The 26,949-nt window shown below is 38.5% G+C and overlaps 1 protein-coding gene across 1 annotated transcript in view; it reads right to left on the bottom strand.

Annotated features, from left to right (window-relative positions):
- Nucleotides 1–1,109: 1,109 nt before the first annotated feature.
- The window catches only part of LOC116520743 (macrophage mannose receptor 1-like), a 50,783-nt gene continuing 24,943 nt past the window's right edge, over nucleotides 1,110–26,949 (bottom strand). Inside the window, 14 exon segments of the mRNA XM_032235070.1 lie at nucleotides 1,110–1,579; nucleotides 2,681–2,719; nucleotides 4,382–4,579; nucleotides 5,961–6,071; nucleotides 8,620–8,772; nucleotides 9,391–9,556; nucleotides 10,906–11,135; nucleotides 12,245–12,347; nucleotides 14,759–14,786; nucleotides 15,310–15,454; nucleotides 19,034–19,148; nucleotides 19,979–20,121; nucleotides 20,237–20,247; nucleotides 20,511–20,597. Of these exon segments, the coding sequence (XP_032090961.1) occupies nucleotides 1,353–1,579; nucleotides 2,681–2,719; nucleotides 4,382–4,579; nucleotides 5,961–6,071; nucleotides 8,620–8,772; nucleotides 9,391–9,556; nucleotides 10,906–11,135; nucleotides 12,245–12,347; nucleotides 14,759–14,786; nucleotides 15,310–15,454; nucleotides 19,034–19,148; nucleotides 19,979–20,121; nucleotides 20,237–20,247; nucleotides 20,511–20,597 (1,756 nt within the window). The 3' untranslated portion in view covers nucleotides 1,110–1,352.

Genomic DNA, 26,949 nt, shown 5'->3' with positions numbered 1-26,949 from the left:
CAGACTTGTCCTCAAAGAGCTTTTCCTTAGAATACGTATTTTGGGCTATTCTATCCATGGTATTTATGGTTCTATGTGGGATTTTAGTTGTTGATTGGGGTGTTGATGGCCAGCTATGGCTATTAAGTCATTGGCTGTTGTTTCTTTGTGCTGCCAGGTTTAACAGTTTAACAACTGTTCAAAGTTTCAACAGTGTTGAATGTGTCATGCTTATTCACCGGTCTTCTAAGTTCCGATCATTGTAGCACTCTACACTCATTAGATTGCAATTTGGACATTCAGGAATAAATTTATAACAGTGATTGCAGAATCCACTCCTCACATGATTGCCATTTGTGACCTTCCCACAAACAATCAATGAAGAAGCCAAGAGAGAAGGTCACAAGTGGCTCTAGTAAATCCCTTCACCATCCTGTGCATCATCCCACTGTATGATGGTATATTTATATCAACTGGACATACAGTTTCTTTCTCTGGATTTTCAGATGCACTCCTTTTTGAAAATTAAAGTCCCTTCCCCCCTCCTTAAATATCAGTAACCTCTAGTCACACAAGTATGGCGGGTGATCATGAATCCAGAATTCCCTGGCATGTTTTGTGTAAATGATAACACCTAATAAGGAATATTACTCTGAATTGTTTGAGATTTGGTGTAGCAAGGGCAGGCATAACATTCAGGGTCTAGAACCAAAAAAGGGGCTGCTTTTCTTGAATAATCTCTAGAAAAAGGTATCTATGTACATACACCTGCTGCACACTAAGCAGTGTGTAAAGCAAACACCTGTGGCCAGCAAGAAGATAAATGGGGCATTGCTGGCTATGAGGCAGCAGGTGGCTTTATCTGGGCATTAATGCAGAATGTTCTTAGAAATTTGTTGAGACTCACATAAGGAAAAGAAAAAGACCATTTAACTATGTGTTAAAGATGTAGAAGCTTTGATTCCACATATGGGAAACACTAATTAAATAATAGAAATGTGATTCATATCTGGTTTAGGTTGCATGTTTGATTTTGAAACCCCATATAAAATTGCTTTGAAGAGAACAACTAAAGGAATCATAACAGATTTAATGAATGTTTGTATACTTTCTACGCAGTGTGCAGAAGAACCACTTCTAAGTCTTCTTTAATTAAAATCTTTCATTTGAAAGTATATCATACAAAATATGTTTTTACTCAGTAACTAATAAATTCAGTCTTTTCATATCATGGGTTAGACCAATATACAGCATATTGTTAACAAGGTCTATTTTTTCCAAACATTTTAATTAATTTATGAACAATATAATTCAAAATCTTACATTTTGAATGTATTGTGTCCAATAGGTTTTATCCTTAGATACATTATTGATTAATTTAATTCTTGATTGTCTACAAGAGATTGTGAATCCTTATGAAGAATAACTACATTGTCACTATACAAAGAATTGTCAAATCCAGCAGAGGCTTGTTGTGGTCTGTTTCTTCTTCTATATAAAATATAGGCTGTAATTCCTGCACCAATCACTATGAAAATAACTGGGATAACTACCACCGCAGTTGTGCCATGTGTTGATAGAGGTTTCACTCCTTTCTGCACTAAAATAACAAAGAGAAGAAAAAGCACTGAATACAGTTATATTATGATAAAAAAAATTTTTTAATTGAGAAAGAAACCAAGAGAGATTGCATCCTATCTAGTAGTCTAATAAACACAGAGCTAACCAGACTCAACTACCAATCCCAGGAATTTGTGAACAATAACTCAGTAAAAGGAAATAACTGTAATGCATTGTCTTTTCCCATTCATTTCAGATCCCAAAGGAAATTGATGTGTGTTACCTGTAGAAGATTAGGATTGACAGTATTTTGATGTAAAACTCGATGTTAGAAAATGTGAATTCTTCCACAGCAAATATAAGTATACATTACTATAGCTATCACTTATCGCTAATTATTTATTTGGGAACTGAAAATAATCACAATTATTCAATTACACTAATTGAAGGAGGAGGATTTTAAAGTCTTGGTTTCATAAATATAAAGAGATCATCTATGTGATCTCATCTATGGCAGGGGAAAGTTAGAAATATAATTTTTGGACGTGTGGGGGAAATAATACCCTTAGAGATTCAATAAGATTTTATATTGCTTTCGGATATTTTTTTTTAAAAAAAAATCTCTTTTCTTTCTTTCTTTCTTTCTTTCTTTTTCTTTCTTTCTTTTCTTTCTTTCTTACGTTCTGCAACAAAATATGTTACAGACCTGTCTTTTTATTTATTTTTTCCAAATCTATAAAGGTATAGTAGTTTGAGACTGTATCTATAAAATATGCTTGTTTATGATTGACAACTGTGATATTTGGATAGCAGCTGCTAAAATCTCAAGGTTGCCAACAACAAAATTATTTCCAGTACAGTCTAAGAAAAAAAAAGTTAATAAAATGGCTATTGGCTGCCACCTCAAGGATCTTCATGGCTTCCATTTCATTAAAATAGGAAAAAATATGTAAAACGTAACTATTGTAACTTAACAACTTACTGGATATATGGTAAGTCTTCATAGCAACTTTGAATACACCCTATTGTCGTCTAAATCTTTTAATCTACAAACATAGGATGCTGTATTTTTGAGCTATATCCATATATGGAAAATGTATTACTGAACTTTAAAAAATAATATTTAAATTTACTTTCTTACCTGAGATTTCTGTAGGCTTTATAGTTGATTCTTCAGTAACTGGAAAATAACCAAAATCCTTTAAATACGTAATTACCATTCATGATTTACTGTATACCACTAAGATAGCAATGAAGAAGGATATGCAAAGCAATTTTTTAAAAATCAATTATTCTGATACAAGAGATATTTATAGTAAACCTTTATGAGTTCAAAAGAAAGAATTATACATTTTCAGGACAATGTCCGAAAAGCTTGTTCACAGATATTTGCTTTTATTAAAAGTTGATATTGTTTGATATGAATCTGAATTCATTGTGTTTAAAGTATGTATCAGGAATAATTTAAGACACAAAAATTAAAATAATATTTTAGTCTATGGGTAGAATAGGCAGATAGAAATCCAACATTTCAGAAGTAATAATAAAGCAATGCAAAGTTTCTTCTTTAAACAGATGTAAAACGTGACCCGTCAAAACCGCGCTCGACTAAGCCGCGCCTGATTAAACAGCGTCGCTGATGTCATCAACAGGGCGACAACAGCCAGCGCAGAGAAAGAAGGGTGCTTTAAATAGTGCTTTGAAAGAAAGCCGATTCAACTTAAGGGTTAGGTTTAGGGTTAGGTTTAGGGTTAGGTTAAGGGTTAGGGTTAGGTTTAGGGTTAGGTTAAGGGTTAGGAGTAGGTTTAGGGTTAGGTTAAGGGTTAGGTTTAGGTTTAGGGTTAGGGTTAGGTTTAGGGTTAGGTTTAGGGTTAGGTTTAGGGTTAGGGTTAGGTTAAGGATTGGGATTAGGTTTAGGGTTAGATTAAGGGTTAGGTTTAGGTTTAGGGTTAGGGTTAGGTTTAGGATTAGGTTTAGGGGGTTAGGTTTAGGTTTAGGGGTTAATTTTAGGTTTAGGGTTTACAGCATGCTTCTGTCTCTGCTCTGTTGTTGCCCTGTTGATAACGTCAGCGGCGCTGTTTAGTCGGGCGCGGTTTAGTCGGGCGCGGTTTTGTGGTGGAACCGATGTAAAATATTATGAAATAAACTTTGTATAGCATCATTCTTGTCTTTTGATATTCAGTTTATTCAGTTCCATGTCGTGACAATAAAAGATTATTGTTCATTGGTGCCATAAAAAGTTGAAATAATAATTGAGGGGCAGCAAATGATGAAAAGAAAACTTTGTTTATTTAATATTTATCAAATGCTAACAATATAATTATCAATATTAATGTGTCAATTATTGGTAGCAAAAATTAATATATTGTTTTATTTCAGATAATGTATTACTTGAAACAGAAATAATCTAAGAAGAAAGATGACAAGACAAGACAAGACAAGGAGGGAGGGAGGGAGGGAGGGAGGGAGGGAGGGAGGAAGGAAGGAAGGGATGAAAAAAGATAAATTATAATTAACTATCTAGAAAGACTGTACTATAAATATATTAAATTAAATTATATAACAAAATATATTAAACATAAGTTACATTGAGGATTCTTAATATATATCAGTAGAAAAATCTGTCCATCAAGAAATTAGAAATACAGGAAAACTTCAAATATTCTTAGATATAATTTTAAAATGACCAGACAATAACATGGTAAGAATAATTCCAAGTAGCATTCATCTAGGCAGAAAATAGATGAATTATAAGATTTTAGGAAACTGTATAATTTAATATATATTCAATAATCAAATATTATCTTAAATCTAACATTATGATAATGATAATGAGGCTTACTTTTGTTTCTTTTACAAATAAATGGTTTTGATCCATAATCTCCGCAGTGCTCTGTGAACCACTGTCCAGAATTAACATCCATGGAAACACACTTGTCAAAAAAGTAATCAGAGAACTTTATGTTATCATACTCCAGAGAATCTTGTTCATTCCAGTTGACAAAAACAAGTTCATTTTTATCTTGCCATATCCATTCTCCTATAGATAAAAAAAAAGCATAGCATAATGTTTAAAAAGGAAAAGAACTGCCCGTGATGGAAAGGCATATGCTATATGGAAGTATATTAACACTCACTCTAATAATGATATCTAATTGGGTGATGTAATATCTGCAAGCAAACAACAAAGTTCAGAGAGCACCATGGACTTCTCAGCTTTGGAGCTAGAGACATTCTCTTTTATCAGAACCACATATAGGAATCAAATGTTTTAGGAAGAACGCAAATGGGAGAGATTTACATGTAAGCAAATCTTGACCAAGGAACAACTATCCCTGCTTCATGAATGCATGACGGCATTACCTGTTCATCAGTGTCAGATACAAACCCCTCAATAAACTGCACAGCTGGATGAAAAAATAGCTCAAACAAATGATCAATCTGAATAAATACCAACAAAGCATATATAACCTCAAAAATTACCAGAACAACCATGATCTCAGAATAAACAAAAATGCTAACAACCACACGCTTTGCCATAGTTCTTCCAATTCAATTTGTAAATTTGCAAGTTTGTCATACTATTATTTGTAGAACGTCTGTGGGATCTTCTTTCAGTAGCTTAACTAGTTGATCCACAGCTTCTTCAGCTTCTTCACAGAGGCAGCATTTGCTATCCTGTGTTGTATTCTCAATTGTAGCTTAGTGTGAATTTGTCCTTAGTATGAATAGCCTCTTTTTCTATCTCTTTCTTCAATTTTTCTGCTGTCAGCCATTATTGTTATCTATTTTCTCTTCTTTTCTTTTTTTAATGTATCGGCCACGTAACATTTTGCTTTGTCAGGTGTCTTTTATTTTTCATTTGATCTTTCTTGGTCTCTCCACTACTCAGTAAGCCCTCATGGTATATTAGCTTCCCTATCCAATGCCTTTTTCCCCCTTCAACAATCTGATGGACTTGAAAAATTCAAAACCCATCTATTTTATTTATTTATATTTCATATTTCTAAACATCTCCCCCAAAGTGATCCTTGATAAGTTTTCCTTGGTAAGTAGAGTCTAGTCAACATTACTGTGTTGGCAGTACTTCTAGTTCAGCCTGAGTCCAATTCATGATTCAGATGTGTATATAATTGTAATTATCCAGGTATTAGTAGTCTTGATGTATTTCAGTTTGGACTTCAAGAGTTTCTTCACTTTTTTTTCACTAGTACAGTAGGACATTACTTTCTGTAAGTTACATTTCATCATATTGTTTATAGGAGAGCCCCTCTTTGTCTGACGAAACCTAATCTAATATAGTTGAACTTCTGGCATAGCCCACATTTCCCAGAGAATACAAGCCCCAGCACAACATCAAGGCAGAGTTGAACTGGGGGATTATTATTATTTATATACATGAATATTAATTAAATAATTACCATCCAGATTTTTGTATAAGCCTATCCAAAAATCCCTATATTCAAATTGCTGCATTTTTTCTTGTAGAAATTGTAATTCAGTTGAGTCTTCGATTGAAGTCAAGGCGCCACCTACAAAACATGAGGTAGGTCAGACTCATTAACATTCTATCCCCACCTCAACAAAACAGTGGTGATTTCATTCCCATCACAAGCAATAATTGTAGGTTTGAATATCTATTTGATTTGTATTATGTAATATGTTTATGATGAAACACCATTGCAGCTTAGTTGCTGGGTATAATTATACAGACATTAAATTTGGTAATTAAACAAGCATTCTGCACAAATAGAATTTTGCAGAAAGAATATACAGAAAGACAATTTCTTTTGTTCTAAATTCTCCACAGTAATTGCCAATCCAATTTCAATATTATATATATATATATATATATATAAATAAAGGGATACTAGTATAGATCTATTTCAAGCTGTTTAGCTCTCATCAGCTAGCCATACCCTTACTGGGATTTGAACCTGGGCTATATTGCTATATATATATATGCACACTTTCCTTAGAGGTGTTTTAGTCCAACCAAATTAGACAAATGAATGTCTAATCTTTTCTTGCAATCTTCCAGTGATTGACCATCCACAACTTTAGGAGGCAAGTTGTTCCATTGGTTAATTACTGTCATTGTCAGGAAATTTCTCCTTAGTTCTTAGATAGGATGTCTCTTAAATGAGATTCCACTTGTTCTTACCCTATCCTCAATGTGCTTTGGAAAGTAAGTCAACTCCCTCATCTTTGTGACTGCCTCTCAAGTATGAGAAGACAGCTACCACATCACCCCTAATCCTTCTCTTTGTTGAGCTAGCCCGGGGGTGGGTACACTCCAGTACAGGTGTACCGGTGCCTGCCCGGAGCACCAGGTACCGTTCTGGTACAGTGCTCTGGAGGGCCCACCTGCTCCTTACTTCTATTTGAGCTCATTTGTGCTTCTGAGCACATGGTGCCTGCGCAATGCTCCACTGACCAGCAGGAGCGTCGCAGAGGCTTGTGGAGACTCGCAAGTGGTAAGGACGCATGCGCACGTTCATGTGGTAGATACTGGACCCCATTGCACCGTACTGGTTGCAATGGGATCCGGAATCCACCACTGAGCTAGACATACTTACTTCCCTTAACTGTTCATCAAGGCTAATTTAACTGTTAAAGTTAAGTTTAAGGTTCCATCAAGATTCTCTTGAGTTCAGCTGAGTACTTTTGAATATGCCCAGAAGATAATTCTACCAGGATAGCTAATAAGATAAAACAATTGCTACTTTTCTTTCTGAGCTGTCATGTGCAAATGTCTTCTAGGTATGTCCAGACATTTTGAAAAGACTTCAGAAGTGCCTTAAGCAACCATACCAAGCCTTAATTGACATAGCTGCTATGTGGCTATATGTTCACACATAATAAGTAACTTTCTAGCTGTGCATCATAAAATTGAAAGAAAATTATTGCACTATCTTGTTTTTCATCCCAACAGATGGTTTTATTCAGTTGAAACCTTTCCTTTAGTAATTATTTTCAGAGGACATGAAATATACAAAAGTATTTATTTATCTTTATACTACTTTATCTTTATACTACTCATGTTTTCCTCATGAGGTTCCAAAATAAGCACTAGGACTTATTTTTGTGAAAATAATGATTTTGTTTTGCACAAGAGGCAGCAAGTGCACAGGGAGCAGCTACAGCCCACCAGTCCCTTAGAAAGCTCACTCTGGGGTAATGCAGCACCATATGCAGTGCAGGTGAGTTGATTTCCTGTCCAAACAGCAGATGGAGGCAGGTGCAGGGGGAAAGGCAGGTGACCCAGACCATGTGTGTCATGGGAAAGCTGTTGAGTTGTTGGGCAGAAACAGGCTAGCAGTCACAAGAGGCTTGTCTTCACGGGGTGGCATCAGCAACAGGCAGAACGGAAGGCAGTTGATCCCAACCCACCACAAGGGCCGCAAGCCAAGACACATAAAGATTAGCCTTCCCCAGCCAAACATCCATTCGGACCCACTGACTCTCAGCTTTCCTGCGGACCACACAACATGTCTGGATCACCTGCCTTCTCACCATACCTCTGCCTCCATCTGCTGCTGCTGCCACCACACAAAGATTAGCCTCCCACAGCCACCTACCATTCCAGCCCACCGACTTTTAGCTTTCCTGCAGCCTACTCTGCGCATCCGGATTTCATGCCTCTGCCTTCATTTACTGCTTGGACAGGTACTCAACTCGCCTGCACTATGCAGGTTACGGCTGCTTTCAGACACTATCAGATCACACGTGCTCACCACCTCCTGTGTTCACCTAGTCTTATTTTTCACCAGGGCTTATTTTGGGGGTAGGACTTATATTAGGCTCATATTCAAAATCAGGCTAGGGCTTATTTTTGGGTAGGTCTTATTTTTCAGGGAAACGCAGTATGCACATTCTATATAACATCTTCCTACATTCTCAACAGCTGTTCTTTCAATAGTTTTATAGAGTAGAATATAATACAATAAAAGTTGGGGTTGCTTGCTGAATTTGACACAGATGTGTTTATTCAAAATCACTGTATATATATATATGTAGAACCTGGCAAGATTTCCCTAAGCATACTATTATCATTAAGCACCTCAAAAGGATACTAACCTATATGAGAACACAACAGGGATGCTGTTGCCCAAGATTCTAGTGAAAGGTAAATTTTATAGCAATGACCTCTAAAAGGAATCCAAGATATTTGGCTGTTTTTGGAGGTTTCGCATTTTCCTGGCAATTGTGGAATCTCAGTTGGCACTACACCTGTTATGAAACAAATATGTTTTCTTTATTAAAGAAAATGCATATGCAAGAAACTAGCCACTAAGGAAAGTATTAATAATAATCAGGATTAATAATAACTATAATAAAATAATACAGTAAGATATAACGTAAATTCATTATTTTCTATGTGAAACTCATTAGACCCCTCCTGTTTTTAAAAGCTTAGCTTATGACTTTGTTGATATAGGTAGTCCTCAATTTATGACCATAATTGAGCCCCAAATTAATGTTGCTAAGTGAGACAGTTGTTAAGTTAATGTGGCCCATTTTACGATCTTTCTTGCCACAGTTGTTAAGTGAATCACTACAATTGTTGTTTAGTCCCCAATCACATGGCTTGGACACTACAACTGTCATAAATATAAGTGAGTCACACTGCATCCCAATTTTGATCATATGATTGTGAGGATGCTGTAACAATCGTAAGTGTGAAAAACACTTCATTTTTTTTCAATCTCGTCGTAACTTTGAGTGCTTACTAAATGAGCCGTTGTAAGTGGAGAATTACCTCTATATGCCACTTTTAGTAATTAGGCACTAACTGAAATTAAAATTAAAATGCAAATTCTATTAAAATAGACACATTATTTTTCTTACCATAATATCTCTCGCAAACAGACAAGTATTTTTCACTGCAATTTCCTGTTTTCCAATAACCCTCAGTGTCTAGGTAGACACAGGCTACCTTATGCAATGGTTCTTCGTCAGCCCAGTTAGTGTACACTACCTTCCAGTTACTAATCCACTTGTACCTAGCATCACTCTGAAACCAAAATGCATAAGGGAATAATTACAAGAAGTACAAGGAAAGGTATTATTGATTTAATTTCCCTATAGCCAGTCCTCACTTAACAACTCTAAGTGGGACAGGAATTTACATTGCTAAGCAAAGCACTCATTTAGTGAAACATGGTGCCATGACATCACTTAGCAACAGCCGTTCCAGCACTCCTGGTTGTGGTGATTAGGATACGACTGCACTGTACACCATCATTAGGCAACAACCTTGCATTATTTCTACCCTGCCACACGGACCTCTGCTTCAACTCCCCATACATTCTCTCTCCACCCTCTGCAATTTTGGCTATCTTCCACTCCACCACTGCCCCATCACCTGCTCTGCCAACCCTCCACAACAGCCTTGCAGAAGACAAACAGTTGCTTCAACCAGGTGTGTCTTGTCAGCAGGAAATGAAAAAAAAAACAGGGCGGGGCAGGAAGGAATGTCAGGGTAGATGTGGGCAGGGATGGAATCCAGGGCCAAAAGGTAGGGTAAGTTGAAGTACTTTTAGTCATCTGAAAAGATGGAATGCTGCAAAGAACATGAATTTTGATCATGTGATCCCAGGAGCATTGCAATTTGAGAACCAGGCATAACTACCATTGAGCACTATTGTAACTTCAAATGGTTACTGAGTGATGGTTGTTAAGTGAAAACTACCTGTACCCCTTTTTCATTGCCAACTGGACTCCATGTCCTCTTTCTTAACTGTGAGAAAAAGCCACCCAGAGCTGCTTAAACTAGGAATCATATAAATCTTTTACAGAAATAAATCAATTATGTGAAAGCATTTAGTCTTCAAGGTCCATTTAGAAAACTGTCACATATATGTTGGGGTCTCATTTAGTGACCATGGACACTTACAGCACAGATGAAAAAGGAACTTCATCAGTCATCTTTGCAGATCAGTAAAAATAAGGGAAAGCTGAAGTAAGATCATAAGCAGAGTTGCAATTTCATTTAGTGGCCTCTTTGTTTAACAATAGAGTTGTCAGTCCCAAATATGATTGCTAAACAAGGACCACCTCTACCCACAATACTTTCTACTCATAGAAATCCACTTCTTGAATGTTTTATCTTTGTGTTAATTTTTCCAAGTGTACAATTTTAAATATAGGGCTTCATTGTGAACCATTGCTGGGTTGCAATTTATTTTACTACCAGTTCACTCATGAACTAGTCCTTGCATGCTTGTGCAATGCTTGTGTGCATGTGCAAAAGTGTCCGGGTGGGTGGGTGGAGCTTCCCACCACTGCCACTACCAGTTCGCCTGATCCAGGGCGAACTGGTAGCAACCCATTCTGTTGTGAATGTGTAGATTCTATTCTTACCTCTTTGCTGCTTAGTCCAATCCATACAGGCTCCTTATGTTGGAGCACTTGCAGCCATATGAATGATTCTGCATAGGGGTCTACAATGGTGGCAAGTTTTGCATTTTCAGATTCACATTTCTTCCTTGCTTCTTCCCAGGTCATCTTGGGACTAACCATAGAATAGCTGCTATTTCCATAACTGATATAGTGAGATGCTGGAACTGTTGGTTCAGAGTAAGGTTCAGGACCTATTTTAAAAAAAAATCAGTCAAGATCTCACACTGTCCCACTATTTTTTTTTAATTTTGAAAACCCTTAATATTTAAGTTCTAACTTTTCTTAAAATATCCTCTCAGTTCCATACCAAGATAATGCTTAATACTAAAAAACCAAAAGCACATTAAACAAATTGGTACAGTGAGTCACTTTAAAGAGGCCTTGAGGTATAATATAAATGTATATCTTTAGTTATCCCAAATACTGTATGTGAACTTATGAACACAAGACATCTGCTGAATACCTTTTGACAATTAACTGATTCAATGCTACTAAAAGCCTTTACATTGGGCTTCAGATAGTTGGTATCACAATTATGTTTGTTAGTTCACTTTATTGAAATACTTCCTGAAGTTGATGGTACTGTGATTTAAATTTATTATTTCTATACATTCCTTCACAATGTATTTTCTTGATTACCATATTTGTTGCAATCTTATTTGGCTCAAACACTTTTATTCACCCAGGTTTTTCTTTTATATGTACAATTTTAATTAAAACTTTTTAAATAGATGATAAAATCTAACGCAAACTAACATAAAGTAGAGAAGAAAAAATAAAAGTAATCAAGCAAAAGTAAAAATTCAAGAAAAGAAAAAAAAGTTGAAGAAAAATAGGAAAGAAAGAAAGAAAGATTCCAATGTTCTTCATAGCCAGTTATAACTAGATATATCGATGTAGTTATATGCTTAACCTCCCCAACTATCTTAAGTTGCATCATATTGATCTTCTTCCTAGAATCTATATAATGATCAAAAGTATAGCTTACAAATCCCCTTTTTTCAAATTCTGTATTGATTTGTAGAAGATAATCTAAATCAGAGTTCCCCAACATTTCCTGCTTTGCGGACTGGCGGCTGCTACTCATGCAAATGGAGCATGCACGCCCACATTCACCTGCTGCCCACACAAGTGAAATTATGAACGCACAAGCACACATTCACCACCATTTCCATGGCCCAGTTGCAAACTCCTCACGGCCAACTAGTGGGCTGTGGCCACAAGTTGGAAACCCCTGATATAAATTACATGTCCTTATTCTCTGAAACTGAATTATTTCCCAAGATTTCTATAAACTTACCAGTATTTTTTTGGCAGATGTAGGTCAGCTTAGAAGAACAGTATCCAACTCTCCAATATCCTGCAAGCCTTTCAGGTTTTGTCATCATAAAAACGCAGTTACCCTATAATGTATTTGCATAGCAAGAAAGCCAAATACAGTCACTGGTGTCATGATTGGAACAGTCTTCCTTAATAACATCAAAAGAAAATAATTGTGTTTTTCTGTTTCTGGTAACTATAGAAGATGATTGCACAGAAGCATCCTGAAGCACATACCACAGAAGCATATAGAGACTCCATCATTGAATGAAATCTTTTCTTCAAAGGAAGATGCTGCCACTATGGTATAGAGTGGAGGGGATAGAAGGAAGTCAGTGGCAATGTTCCCTCTAATTTTTTTTCAGTGTGTGCGGAAAAGTATAGTATTTGAGCAGCACATTTTCACGCCTGAGCACCTGAATTTTTTTCACAGATGTTTCAGAGCAATTGATTTATAGGATCCGAATTGGAATGGAGAAAAATGGTTTTGTGGTGAGTGAGTGAGTGTGTGTGTGTGTGTGTGTGTGTGTGTTTGAGTGAGTGAGGGATCCAGTAAGGGAACTGCGCCTATTTAGGAAAGAAAGTAAATTATTGCAAACATGATCAATCGAAGATAAGTATGGGGACAGGTTGGGCAGTAGAGAGAAAGTGATAAAAGAGTGGGAGAGAGGAAGAAAAAAAGAGGGAAGAGAGACAGAAAGAGACAGAGAAGGACAGAGAAAGTGACAGAAGAGTGGGAAAGAAGGAGAGAGAAAGAGAGACAAAGAGAAAGAGGGTGAAAGAGACAGAAAGAGACAAAGAGGAGAGAGAAGGGAGAAGAAGAAAGTGACAGAAGAATGGAAAAGAGGGAGAGAGAAAGAGAAGAGTGACAAAGAGAAAGAGGATGAGAGAGACAGAGAGAGAAGAGAGGAAGAGGAGATAGTAAGAGAGAACATCTCATTTCAACCCTGAGGTGCAAATATTCTCTTTGATTGGTAATTTTATTTGTCCATTTACTATCCAAAACTCTCATTTCTCCTTAAATTCATCAAGAATTCCCTTCTTTTTATTGAATTTATCACAATACCATGAGAACAACTTTTTCAGCATAGCTTTACAGCTATTTAAAATATATAGTAATTTAGGTCAGGTTTTCAGAACATTAGTCTTTTTATAAGTCACTAAGTACAATGAAACAGATTCAGAAAGTTGGCTTCCCTTTTTGTAATTGCCTATTGCCTGCTTAATTTTCTACCTACATTTTTGATAACTGATATTCACGTTGACCCAAGAAGCCCATCATAGAAAGAAACCCTCCCTATGAACTTTGTTGGGTTTCCATGGAATGAAGTTTGATCTTTTTCTCAACCATACAGTAGCATATTCTTTCTAAGGAGGATATAATCAAGATAGTCCATAATTGCCTATCAATCTAACAGTATGGCAATTGACAATCTCTTTATATTTCAACTCTAACTCTTTCAGTCTTAAAGGTTTGGTGAGGAGAAATCCAAAAATTCTTTTAAAGAGGAAAAAAATGCTTGCATAATTGCACCCATTGAGACGCAGAGAAACAAACTTAACGAAGTGCTAAGCCTGCCCACCAACTAACTAACTCACTCTCTCTCTCTCTCTCTCTCTCTCTCTTAAAGAGAGGGAGAGAGAGAGAGAAAGAGAGAGAATCCCTCCTTCCTTCAGCCCAACACTCTTGCTGGCATCCCGGACGGATGAGAGGGACTGCAGAGGGTCTCCTCGAGTCTAGGGCAGCGAGTCATTCAATGGGAAAGTTGCCTCTTGGAAGGAATGACCCAGATTGGCTCTCACCTTCATCTCTCCTGCTTTGTCTCTCCTGCCTCTTTGCTTCTCAGTTCAGTCTTTGGCGGCAGATCAAAGAGGAAGCTCACACTCTCCCTCCCTCCCTCCCCTCCTCCTCCTCCTCCCTCCCTTCCTCTCTCTTTCTCTTTCAAATGGCAAATCTGAGCAGCCACTGCTGGGAGCTGGCCCGGACCCATGCCTTCTCCAACCCTCGCACCCCTTCTCTCAGCTACTTCCTGCCATGATTGCTGTCTCCAGGCTGGCTCTCCTCTCATGGAAAGCGTCTCACAAAAACCACTGGGTGGCAGTTGGAAACTGCTGCGCGGTGTTTTGTTCCCATGTGCGCGGCCGCTCACCCGCGCACCTTGGAGGGAACAGTGGTCAGTGGTCTCTAACAATAGCTTCAATGACTCTTTATAGCCAGGGTACTTCAGGAATGTTAGTGGATAACATGCTAAGGTTGTTCAGAATAAGTGCCATCTCAGGCAAAGGAACCATTTAGACACCCATCTCTTCCCAAAAGTCCCATTCAGAGCCACTATGTTTCTTTGGCAAACCCTTCAAGAGGGATATCTGCACAACCACAATCATGGAGACAAACTGGAGAAGCCTTCAAAGAGGCCACACACTGGACCTTCTAGGCACCAAGATGGAAATGGAGTTCTTTGCTTGTGTCACCAAGCTTTGCCCTTTGGGATACTGTGCACAGCTCATTGTATACATCAAAGCTAAGCAGCCATGAGAATCAAATCACTTCTGTGAATTTGAAGGATGTAACCAGCTTTATGTATCAGGCATTCTAAATCTGGCAGGGTCCTTTCTTCTCCATACTTATTTTAATTTTACATATTTATATATTTTTTACTTCTATAGATTTTTTTATTTTAAATTTCATTTTACTGTACTGTTTTTTTCCTTTAATTGAGTATTGGCAATAGTAAAATTCTCCAAAACATAATGTTCATGGGATATTTTTCATTCATAAAACACTGATTTTTTTTCAGTATTATATCACCCACTGTTGATGAGGAGAAAGTACAGCAGACTTTTCTTATTTAATAGACCGAAAAATCTGAACTATCACCCATTTTATTCATTTATGCATTCATTCAATAAATTGATATGGGCAGCCATATCACAAAAAAGGGACTCCTTTCCATATAAATTTTGTATCATTGCAGGAATTTATCATCAAGAGATTAACTACAGATTTGTGGGGAAATAGAATAAAACCCAACAAATTAGACTTACATTGAATAACGAGGTGACCCTTTAGCCCAATTTGTAAAATAGACTCCACTCCCATCAGTCCACAGGAAAAGTCCCCTCCAATTCTTGTCAGTCAATCCAATCCAAATATTATCAGTAGCACTTTTTAATTGCACTGTGAGAAAAGCTGGAGGGGGGAGGAATATAGATATATTTTACAATAAATTATTGTCAGGCTCGTGACCAATTACATGTTGTTCCAACTTTTCAAAAGTTTACTTTGATTATATTAGATTGTAAAAACTACCTCACTATACCAGACCAAACTCTGCTCACATACAATCTTTATGACAGCCATTTCTATGTTCCCATCTTAAGAACATTCCAGGTGATCATCTATAAAGCCTTTCATGGCATAGGGCTTGGCTATCTGAGGAATCTCCTATATCCAATTGTTTCTGCCTGCCAGGTATATTCTGGCAGGAGGATTCGTTGCTTTTTATTATACTAGAAGGTACCAAGACCACAGAACAGAACATAATAAAGGAGGATAGCAGAAGAAAAGATGCACATTTTATTCTGCTGCCATAATTTGATTATCCAGATTGTAGCTTCCATCTCATGTTCCTGATATTTTAGTAGCCAAAAACCATGCCTGTCCCTCTTGGTTGCCAGTATTTGGAGTAAAAGTTGTTCATATGATGATTAGCTAAACTATGGGATAAATGATTTTTTTATTCTGATTAGTTGGCAGGCCACTGGATATCTTTACAAGAGTTACTAACTTTATTGCAATTGCTGATGCCCAATTTTTAATAAACATGGCATTTTAGCTATGTTGGTCATGTTATGGTTGCCCACTCTAGCAGGCTCTAGGTAGCTTGCCAAATGCACCAATCCACAGTGCATGAAATAGCACAGACATATCCACCCAAACAATAGCAATAACATGAAACCACAACACCTGCCCCACAAATTCATTAACCCCAAGTTTCGGATCAGAACTAGGTCTGAAGGGCTCCAGTCTGGCAAGCTCCTGCCCCAGATTGGGTAGGGGGAGGGGGGCTGCAATACAGAGGGCAAACATTCCTCCCAGAGGAGACAACATTTAATAGAAGGGACCCAGACTGAACGTACCATATTTTCCAGCATATAAGATGGCTTTTAACCCCAAAAAGTTATTTCAAAAATTGGGGATCGTCTTATATGCTGAGTATAGAAAGGCCATACCAAAAAACCAAAAGAAAAGAGAAAGCAACGCTGCCAAGCAAAAAGTCACGCTGCCACCAGAGCAGACGCCAGCCTTTCAATCAATAACCACGGCGCTCCTCGCCTGGCACATGGATGGATGAGCACTGGGATGGCTTAGTAAGGTCTGGCTGGCGGTCTATATAAGGAAGGCGGTGAGCTCAAATTACAGAAGCACAGCAGCATGGAGGCCTTCAGTCAGCTTGCGGGTGCCTGAAAGTAGGGGGTGCCTTATATGCCAGAAAATACAATACTTGGCAAGCAGAAACTATTGGATCCAGACAATTCCACAGATAGCCAAGCCACATGCCATGATAGGCTTTATACATCACCAAGCATTTCAACCATACTTGGGAGCTGACTGGAAACCTATTTAAAAATGTGTTTGATCAAGTGGGGACAAATAGCTCAACAGTCCTAACTACTTAGTGATATTAGGACTGAACAGAAATCTGTTTTGCCCCACCCAGGCTCAACAGGCTTCCAGATACTGGTCGGCACATCAACAGCTTTTCCTACCTAGTGCAAGATTGAAATATAAAGCTAGCTATAAAAATGTACTGATACAGAACCCTGAGCTCACTTCATCATATAATCTCTATATTTTATCTAAATTTCTGTTTATACTCTCCAGCTAACTATGGGAAAAGGTTGGTTTTTCACCAATTTGACCGTTAAGCGCAATAAATAATAAATATATGTGCTGCTCTAAAATGAATATTTTATCAAACTCTGCTTTGAAACAATCCAGTTACACATTTCTAACTGCTTTAAGTGATACTTAACTCACATGGTCTCAACTCCGACGGTCCTTGGATGAAGCAGACTAGACCCTTTACAGTTGGGTTTCAGGCCTGGTTACTGCACCAAAACTGCTTTGGTTGCGCTGATTGATGATCTCTGCGGGCCAGGGATAGAGGACATTCCTCTATCCTGGTGCTTCTTGACCTCTCAGCGGCCTTCAATAACATCGACCATGGTATCCTTCTGCAGCGGTTGCGGGAGGTGGGAGGCACCGTTTTACGGTGGTTCTCCTACCTCTCGGACAGGTTGCAGTCAGTGTTGGTTGGAGGACAGAGGTCGACCCCTAGGCCCCTTAAATATGGGGTGCCGCAGGGCTCGGTCCTGTCCCCCCTCCTATTTAACATCTATATGAAACCCCTGGGTGAGATCATATGCCGGCACGGGATCAAATAACATCAGTATGCGGGCGATACTCAATTGTATCTGTCCGCCCCGTGCCAACTCAGCGAAGTGGTGGAAGTGATGTGCCAGTGCCTGGAGGCTGTCAGGGTCTGGATGGGAGTGAACAAGCTTGCACTCAATCCAGACAAGACCGAGTGGCTATTGATGTTACCTCCCAAGGATAGTCCAGCTATCCCATCCCTTGGCCTGGGGGTGAAATCCTACACCCCTCAGAGAGGGTCCGCAACTTGGGTGTCCTCCTGGATTCACAGCTGACATTAGAACACCATCTGTCGGGTGTGACCAGGGGGGCTTTTGCCCAGGTTCGCCTGGTTCACCAGTTGCGGCCCTACTTGGACTGGGAGGCACTTCGAATGGTCACTCATGCCCTCGTCACCTCTAGGCTCGATTACTGTAATGCGCTTTACATGGGGCTGCCCCTGAAAAGTGTTCAGAGACTACAGTTGGTCCAGAACGCAGCCGCTGCGAGCAATATCGGGTGTACCTAGATACACCCATGTTACACCTATCCTCCGTGTGCTGCACTGGCTTCCGATTGGTCTCCGCACATGCTTCAAGGTGCTGGTCATCACCTTAAAGCCTATATGGCCTAGGACCTGGATATCTGAGAGACCGCCTCCTGCCACATACCTCCCAAATGGCCGATAAGAAGTCACAGGCTGGGCCTTCTCCAGGTGTCGTCGACCGGACAATGCCGGCTGGCGGCCCTCGGGAGAGGGCCTTCTCTGTAGCTGCTCCGACCCTGCGGAATGACCAATCTGTAGAGATCTGGACTCTCTCGGCCTTCCGAAAAGCCACTAAACCTGGCTATTCCGGCAGGCCTGGGGCTGTTGACTTCATGAATGAGGTCCAGCCCCACCCAGATTGAGTGTATGGTGCGTTGTTTTTAAATTGTTTCTCTTTTCTATTTTTAACTCCTTATTTTAATTTCTGTAAGCCGCCTGGAGTCCTACGGATTGGGCGGCATATAAATTTATTAAAAGTTAAGTTAAGTTAAAGATATTACTGCCGATGCACATTTTTATATTATTATAAAATTATTTTGGATTCTTATTGCCTTTATCATTTCAGCATGGCAACCTTTGAATTGGGAATGGACCAAGAAGGGCATGGGACCATAGAGAAGGAGCAGATCCTAAGAATTGTGGCAACATTTTCATATCTTCTAACAGCAAAAGCTTATATAAACTGGAGCTGAGGAAAGAAAATTGGGCATAGTAATTCTTCTAAAAGTAATTTAAGAAGAGATGTCTGGATTTTAAAAGAAATGTTAAGCTTATGTAATTCATATGATTTAGAGAAGTGATTGTACCTTGAACAGCTTTGTTTGGTATACTAGCCAGGTTTCCTCCTAGATTTCTGCAGTGATCACGTGCAGCGCTCCAGTTTTTCTTCTCCTCTTCTACGAAGCCAAATACTTGGAAGCACTAGAAGGATAAGAATGCCTCCAAAAATCCATCAATCAAGAAAGAATTTAAATAAATAAAAAGTAATAGAAACAATCAATTATAGAATCATCAATCATTAAATGAAATCAGAATATTAACAGAATTTAGAATGTAATTCAGCAGTAGTAAAACAGTAATAATAAAATCAAAATCCCACTTTCTTTTGGGAAAAATATAAGCTGTAATAAAGCTAATCTTTTCATGATTTAACTATATACAAATTTACTGTCTGCTTTTTGTGATATAATTGACTTCTTAGTAATTTTGTATTGATGTTTGTTATCTAGTCAGTTTGTCACTGCCATCCTACTTCTGGAAAGCATCCAGGAGAGAGGGACTAATGAAAAAAAGAAAATGCCCGAATCTTTCAAAATCTTGCTGGGCTTGGATTTACATTCAAGGAAGAGAGATGGTGTTGCTTATAGATATGACTATAAGCAAGCATTCACAGTTATGAGACACTCCCCAAAAGGGAGGTTTAAAGTTTTGATGATCCTTGCTCCCACAGTCATGTGATCACATTTTGGGCACTTGGCAATGAGCCCACACTTATAGACATTTGCTGTGTTCTGCAGTCATGTGACCATGATTTATTCCATTTTGGGTTGTTGAAAACTGATTTTTTTTTGGCCATTTCTGGCAAAAAAAAAAAAGCCCATGAAGATATCTCTTGCTGAACTACCTGCATTCATTGATAGCTCTAAAAATATCATGGCTACCTAAAGCAATCTCAATGTATTTATATCTGCCTTTAGGATGTTTGAACAGTAATTCTACCTCAAAATATTTACCTTAACTGTATCAGTTACCTTGTCATTAAACCAAAGCCAACCCTCACTGCACCCTTTTGGAATTGCAGGTAATGTGGACGCTGCAGTTGTACGGACAGAGCTATTGTGTCTCTCGCAGATGAAGCTTTTCTCATCACCACAGTTTATATCATTCCATACACCTGATCAAAGAAATTATATTGTCAACGTGGAATTTTAAATTATTCTTAAAATAAATAGGAACAGGTTAGCTATGTGCTGCAACCAAAATAATAATAGTGCAAAGTGCAATAGTACATACTGGAATCCTACAGTACATGTGAAAGAACAGACCAGGGCTGTCAAACTCATGGCCTGTGGGCCAGGTGCGTCACGCACTGGCTCCGCTCACCTCTGGTTTAGCGAAGGGGGGGGAGTCCCAATACATCACGCGACAATGCCGTGACATGAGTTTGACACCCCTGGAATAGAACGTAATCCTCACTTACTTACCATTTGTTCATATCCTAATCATACACATACAAGAACTACTGAAAACCTGAAGTTTATTTTACTTGCCTGAATCTAATACATAACTACACAATGTTCATCTTCATTGGCAAAGTTGGGTTCACCGGGGGCCCAGGCTTCATATGTCACTGGAGTTCCATCCATCCATCTGAAGAAAAATATTTCACAGTCACCTATGATACTCTGAGCTCAAAACAACTGTTGGAAGCTCAAGAAGGGCTGTTTCAAGGCTAGGACCTGTTCCCACCAATATGACAATGTAAAACAATAGTAACTGAAAGACTGTAATCAAAATGGTATGGCATGCTAACAAATATCGAGAAATTACAGATAGTCCTTAAATTATGGTGAAATTTAAACTGGGATTGCTGTCTCTAAAAACTGTGGGCTGCAAAGTGTGATGCCATGTGATTTCATTGCTTAGCAATGGCAATTCAGGCAGTTCCAATGTGATTGTCATCCAAATTCAGCAGTGGTGGATTTCGCATTTTTTAGAACTTCTTCTGTGGATGTGGCCTGCTTTGTGGGAGTGACTTGCCAGTCATGTGACCGGGTGGGAGTGGCTTGCCAGCCATGTGACTGGGTGGACATGGCCAACTTGTAAAATGTAGTGAAACTCACTAACAACCATTCTTGCTTAGCAATCAAAATGTTGGGTCAGAAACTTCTGGCATTGAAGTATGCAAGTCTTAAAACTGTCAAGTTAAAAGACCCTTGCACTCTTAACCCTTTAGAAAAAAAAATGGAAGAGGATCCAATGTCGCAATTTCACAACGTGCAGTCTCGATACTCCGAGACTGCCATTGATACTTTTGCCGCTGGACGGTCCATGAGACCTAAACCGGCCCGTAGAGATGGTGATCAGGAAGATGAAGCCTTGCTGGTCTCAGGGACATCGCAAAGTCCTGATCGACCCAAAGGAAGCGCTTCAAGACAGCAGTAAACAGGCAGCCCCCAAGCTGATGAAATTGGGACGGCTCCAGAAGAAAGGAAGTGAAAAGAGAAAGTGAGTCCATCTGGTGAGGTATTTTTTCTATTTTGCGAAAGATTGCCCAAAGAAATTTTCTTAAAGCCAAATTAGATCCTTAAGAATTGAGCAGCGAAACTAACTCATATTGGATTGCTATGGAAAGCTTTTTTTTTTCTTTGTAACTATACGTTGTGGATTGAAGTGCTCACAACATTTCTCATTTCTCCTCTTAAAGTGAACTGATTATTTTTTTCTTCTGCTTTTTGTTGCTTTATTTTTTGACTTCTGGATTAAAACCTTCCCTTTTATTTTAACAATTCTTCCTATACTTGTTATTAGATTTCATTAAAAGAAATCTAAAGAACTTTGTTTCCTATAAGACAGAGATAAATATTAGAAAGTCAAAGTAGCAACACTGCCACTCGGAGGTCAGAGGCTGGAGTTTTTGACAACAACGAATCTCTTCTCTTTCCTTCTTTGATTACACTGACTTTGTAGCTGAAGGGTTTGCAACTTGTTTACAGAAACTGATAAAGAGCCAAGGGCATGAATTGTTTTCATAGGTGCCTTTGAGAACTATTTGGCAGGGAAAGAAAGGGTTGAAAAAACAGAACCCTTCTCCTTTGAAGAGCATAAAAGAACTTGTGTTCAAGTCAACCTAAGATAAAAAATAAGAGAGGCCTGAAAGGCTAAAATGACGGTGGCTATTAGTTTTTTTTTCTTTACTTTCTTCTTTTTTGGAAACATGGATCAATATTCAGATGAGGAAACCTTAAAATTTCAAAATATCTTGGCTGGAATTCAAAATCTATTGGAAGGATATGGGAGAATTGAGAAGTTGGAAAGACTAGTCTTCCTCACAGCAAAAGATGAAGGGTTGGAGCCCCAAAAATTAAAGGGAAGAATGAATATATAGAAGATAAAGACAAGATAATAGATGAATTTCTTAATGGAGCAAGTGTGAATGAAGTGGAAAAGAAGGGAATATGGAAAAGGGAATCGATGAATTGGAGCTCTACCCCAGATTCCAAGATACAGAAGAAAAAAATGGTAATGATGATGGACTTAAGAAGAGAATTTTTTCAGAAGCAAGATTGATAACCAAAGACAAGCTAATTTTAGTAGCAGCTGGAGGGCAACGAGATTACCTGAGAGATCCTTCAAGCAACGAAGTGCGGAGAGAAGTCCATAAAACCTTATAAAGGAGATAAAAATAAGACTGACACCACAATTGGCAAGAGAGATAAGATTGTTTTGTTATTAGAAAGATACAGTTTGACAATGAAAGTTGCTAATAAAAAATTAGTTGATTTTGGTGATCAATAAGTAGAATTTAGTATCTCTTAGATTGTTTTAGATTGTTATTAAATGTTTATTGTTAACAATAATTAATTATAATAACAATAATGAAATGATAATGGATACAGCTTAATGATATATATACATGTACTGGCAAACTAGTAAATGAAATTTGGATATAAATGCAAATTGCAACTTGGGAAAAAGACCTATAAATTTTATTAACAAATTTTTATTTAGATCTGGTCATAAAAGTGTAAGGTTTTTTTTTAGGGGGGGGTCTGATGAGAGAAGATGGCACATAACTAGTAAATGATTTTTTAGCCAATTATATAACAACAAGGAAATGTCAATTGACATTGTTTAATAATATATACATGCTATGGTATTGGCCAAAGTAACTTGGATATAAATTCTAAGGGGGGGGGGGAAGGTTTAGAAACTTTTATGAATTGACTTTTACTTAAACGATGTCATAAAGGAGTAATGTTATTGGAGGATTTTTTGAAATAGCTAATGAATGCCATTATGTGGTTGTGTCTTTATGAAGGATTTGAGGCAAAAGCACATTCAAATAACTGTAGTCAAATGGGAATTGTGGTACATGGATAGTAAGATATACAAAGATTTTTGATTTAAAGTGTATATCTAATATGAACAATAAATAATGATTGTGGAAGAAATGCACGAAGTTATCTGTAACCAATTGACACGCTTTCTACAAGATGTAATGAAGGATGATTCTTTTTTTGTGTTTTTGTTCAATTAAAATAAAAAAAAACTTTTCAAAAAGGGGAAAAAAAGAAACCCAGGGGTGTTCAAACTTGACAGTTTAAGACTTGTGGACTTCAGTTCCCAGAATTCCTCCTCCCAGTCACGTTGGCTCAGGAACTCTGGCATTGAAGTGTGCAAGTCTTAAAGCTGTCAAGTTACAAGGCCCTTGCATGCCTAACCCTTTAGGAAAAAAAAAAACAGGGTTTTTTTTTTGACAGCCTTAAGACTTGTGGACTTCAACTCCAGAATTCCTCCTCTTGCTCTTCATCTTGATGATGTGCACACGGGTGGGTGGGAGGGAGCTGGAACCAGTTCTAAACAGCACGGTAGATTTGTGGAACCTTTTCTATGGAAGAGGTTAGAACTGGCAGGAACCCCCCCCCCTCCCGGCAATTCAGGCAAAATTATTAAGTGGGAAGCAGAGGCGGCAGTAGGATACACAGGGGGCTGAGAAGGCCCTAGGAGGCCGGCTGCAGCCACACTTGAGTGGAGCATGAGCTCACAGAGTCCAGAGGAAAGTGGATGCAAGGGTGTGTGAAGTACAGGAAGGCTGGGGAAAGAGGACAGGCATCTATATGTATGGGCACAGGGAGGCCACAAAAGCAGGGCTCAAGGTGCATGCAAGTATGTGTCGCAGAGAGGCAGGGAAAAAGGATGTTGAAGTGTATGTATCTGAGTGAGTGAGATTGGAAAATAAGACTCTGGTTGTTGTGTCTGTCTGCTATCACAAGAAAGTCCAGAAAGAAACCACTAGTCAGTGCACGCATATGGTCTTGCTAGGAAGGTTCAAGAAAAATGCAGGTGAATAGTTTATGTGAGCATAGGAAGGTCCTGGAAAGGAGGGGCACAGGTGAGGGAAGTGAACAAAAAGGGAAGGAAGGCACATTGTGTATAATCAAAGACATGACTGGCCAGGAGTCTATAAGGAAAAAACCTCAGAAAGCTTAACCTTACCAAATGGGGTCTCTAATAAAGGAAAATCAAATCCTGAGTATTAATTGGGTCCAGGTTTCCAAGATACAGTTTCAAGTAATAATTGCAACAAAATAAATCAAAATTATGAGGGGGATGTGGGTTATGCTCCATAAATTTCTAAAAATATATGATATGGTAATGAGAAGGGTGTCAGACCATCATTATAAATTTATCTTTCATTGACATAACTTTCCCTGGAGAAATTCCAGCAGTAATTAGCAAGCAGGAACAGACTCATTTTCCCTTGGTATCTTTTCTCCATTTTCCTTGGTATCTGGTGAATCTCTCCCCATGCTCATCACTCACTGCCCACCAGTTCCAAGGAAATAAATCTAAATGAGAGTATAAGAAGTGAATTTTCAGTGACATATTTGCACCAAGCAAATATGGGACCTAAGCAAATGTTTCCACATGTTTTTCCTAGTCCAACTGCCTTGATGTCTCAAAGTGAAGATACATTTATACACTCTCCATGTGTACCATTTTCATTGTTCTACCGTACTTTGTCAGAAGTTACAAGGCATTATGATTATTAGGACAATGTCCCTCCCTGTAGCCAAATATACTCGCCTATGTATAAATCTTATCTTGAAAACTTTAGCGAACCAGCACTTTATTACCTGTTTTCTAATTTCATCTAATCAAAATATGTAAATTAACACATTTTATCTTGGCGGTTGATAATTTCCCAAAGTTTGTAGATCAGTGTATTTATTAAATCCATGATGGCGAACCTATGGCATATGTGCCACAGGTAGCACATGGAGCTCTCTCTTGATCCAGGAGGCACCGGAGGGGGGGGGTTCCTGTGCACATGTCTGGGAGCAGGGGGCATGGGGGGGTCATGTGCGCAAACACAGGGGGGCCAGGTCACATGGGCATGTCACGCATGCACTGCATTATGGTGTGGGAATGCATGTGCATGCTGTCCCACATGCGCACACGCTTTTGCATGCGAGGACAAAAAGATTAGCCATCACTGCACTAGAGGAACCAAGAGTGTTGGAGAATTAATGGTTAAAGGAAACCAGGCTGCCAAAGGAACATAGCAGCTAGACATCATCAAAACTGACACCAGCCAAAGTATAGAGCAACTGAAAGTAGTGCAAGATTGAAAGACATGGAGAGACCCAGCCCATAGAATTGCCAAAGTCGAACATGACTGAATGGATCTCATCATTATCATTTAAATATTTTGTTCACCTACCCAAACTTTTGTCAAGACTCAAAATTAAACCAATATAGGAATCCTTATAAATGCCATAGTTGGTAGCCTAAATGTAAAGAAAAAAGGTAATAAAAATAGTTACTTTCTGCTTTAATATAAAGTAATCACATAGCATATCAACAAATCTAATCCAGCTATCATTTAGAGGAGGGGTGTCAAACTCAAGGGCCAGAGGCCAGATCCAGCCCACTAGATGCTTAGATTTGGCCCATGGAGCCACCTTAAAAATAGCAAAGGACCGGCCCACAGTGCCTCTGGCCGCATAAAACAGCTTGGGAGGGCCACACATGGCTCCGCCTGAGCTGTTTTCACTGGGTAGAGGGCAGCAGGAGGCTGTTTGCAGCTGAAATGGAGCTTGGAGCCGTTTTTTGCTGGTATACCACTTGGGTTGCCACAGATGCCCCCAACACTAATGATATCAAGCTGGTCACATCCACCCTGGCCATGCCCACCTGGGCCCCAAGGTCAAACATAACCCTGATGCGACCCTCAATGAAATTGAGTTTGTCACCCTGGTTTAGAGCATCAGAACCAATAATCCAATAAAGGATAGAATCTTTCCTAGAACCGGTAGGTTTGTCAAACACTATGTATAATTAAAAATATTATTGCAAATCATGTTGAATAGAAGCAACTTAACACAAAATAATTAATAATTTTGAAATATTTCTGCTTTTTAACAATGTAGTACTAGAAAATTCATTTGAGTAAAAAGGTAACATCTAATCTATTATATTCCTGAAATAATTGGTTTCCAATTAAGTTGACTGTGTTAAACATCCAGTTTTGTTAATTAATGCCCACCATAATAACATATTTTATACAAAAGTTTAAAAGAAATTCTTCAGTTTCTGAAAAGTTCTGGCTATCATATACACATACTGTCAACTCTGAAGCTGGCCTGACTAAGGCCATTATGAGGTTCAAGTGTTGCCACAATGGAGATGAGGAATGGGGAGAGGGAATAGCTGGGATTTTGTAGTTAAAACAAAATAGTTTCTCCTGTGAGCCAAGGATGTTCCCACAGATGGCTGAAGAAAGGAGGAGTAATGTTACCTAGTAACCGAATTGCACCCTGATTGACCCATGTGACTGATTGTTTGGGGACAGAGGAAAAACTTTTATTTTTAATTCGGTGAAAACTATAGGAATAGTAAGAGCCGGTTTTCACCAGCTTATGCCAATATGATATATCCAATACAACTATTATTTGAGAAATGTACCCACCTCGGAGTTCTGTTTGCTATGGGTATC

Source organism: Thamnophis elegans, chromosome Z, assembly GCF_009769535.1.
Source record: "Thamnophis elegans isolate rThaEle1 chromosome Z, rThaEle1.pri, whole genome shotgun sequence".
NCBI lineage: Eukaryota > Metazoa > Chordata > Lepidosauria > Squamata > Colubridae > Thamnophis > Thamnophis elegans.
The sequence above is the reverse complement of the archived record's forward strand: the minus strand, read 5'-3'. Positions and strand labels throughout refer to the sequence as shown.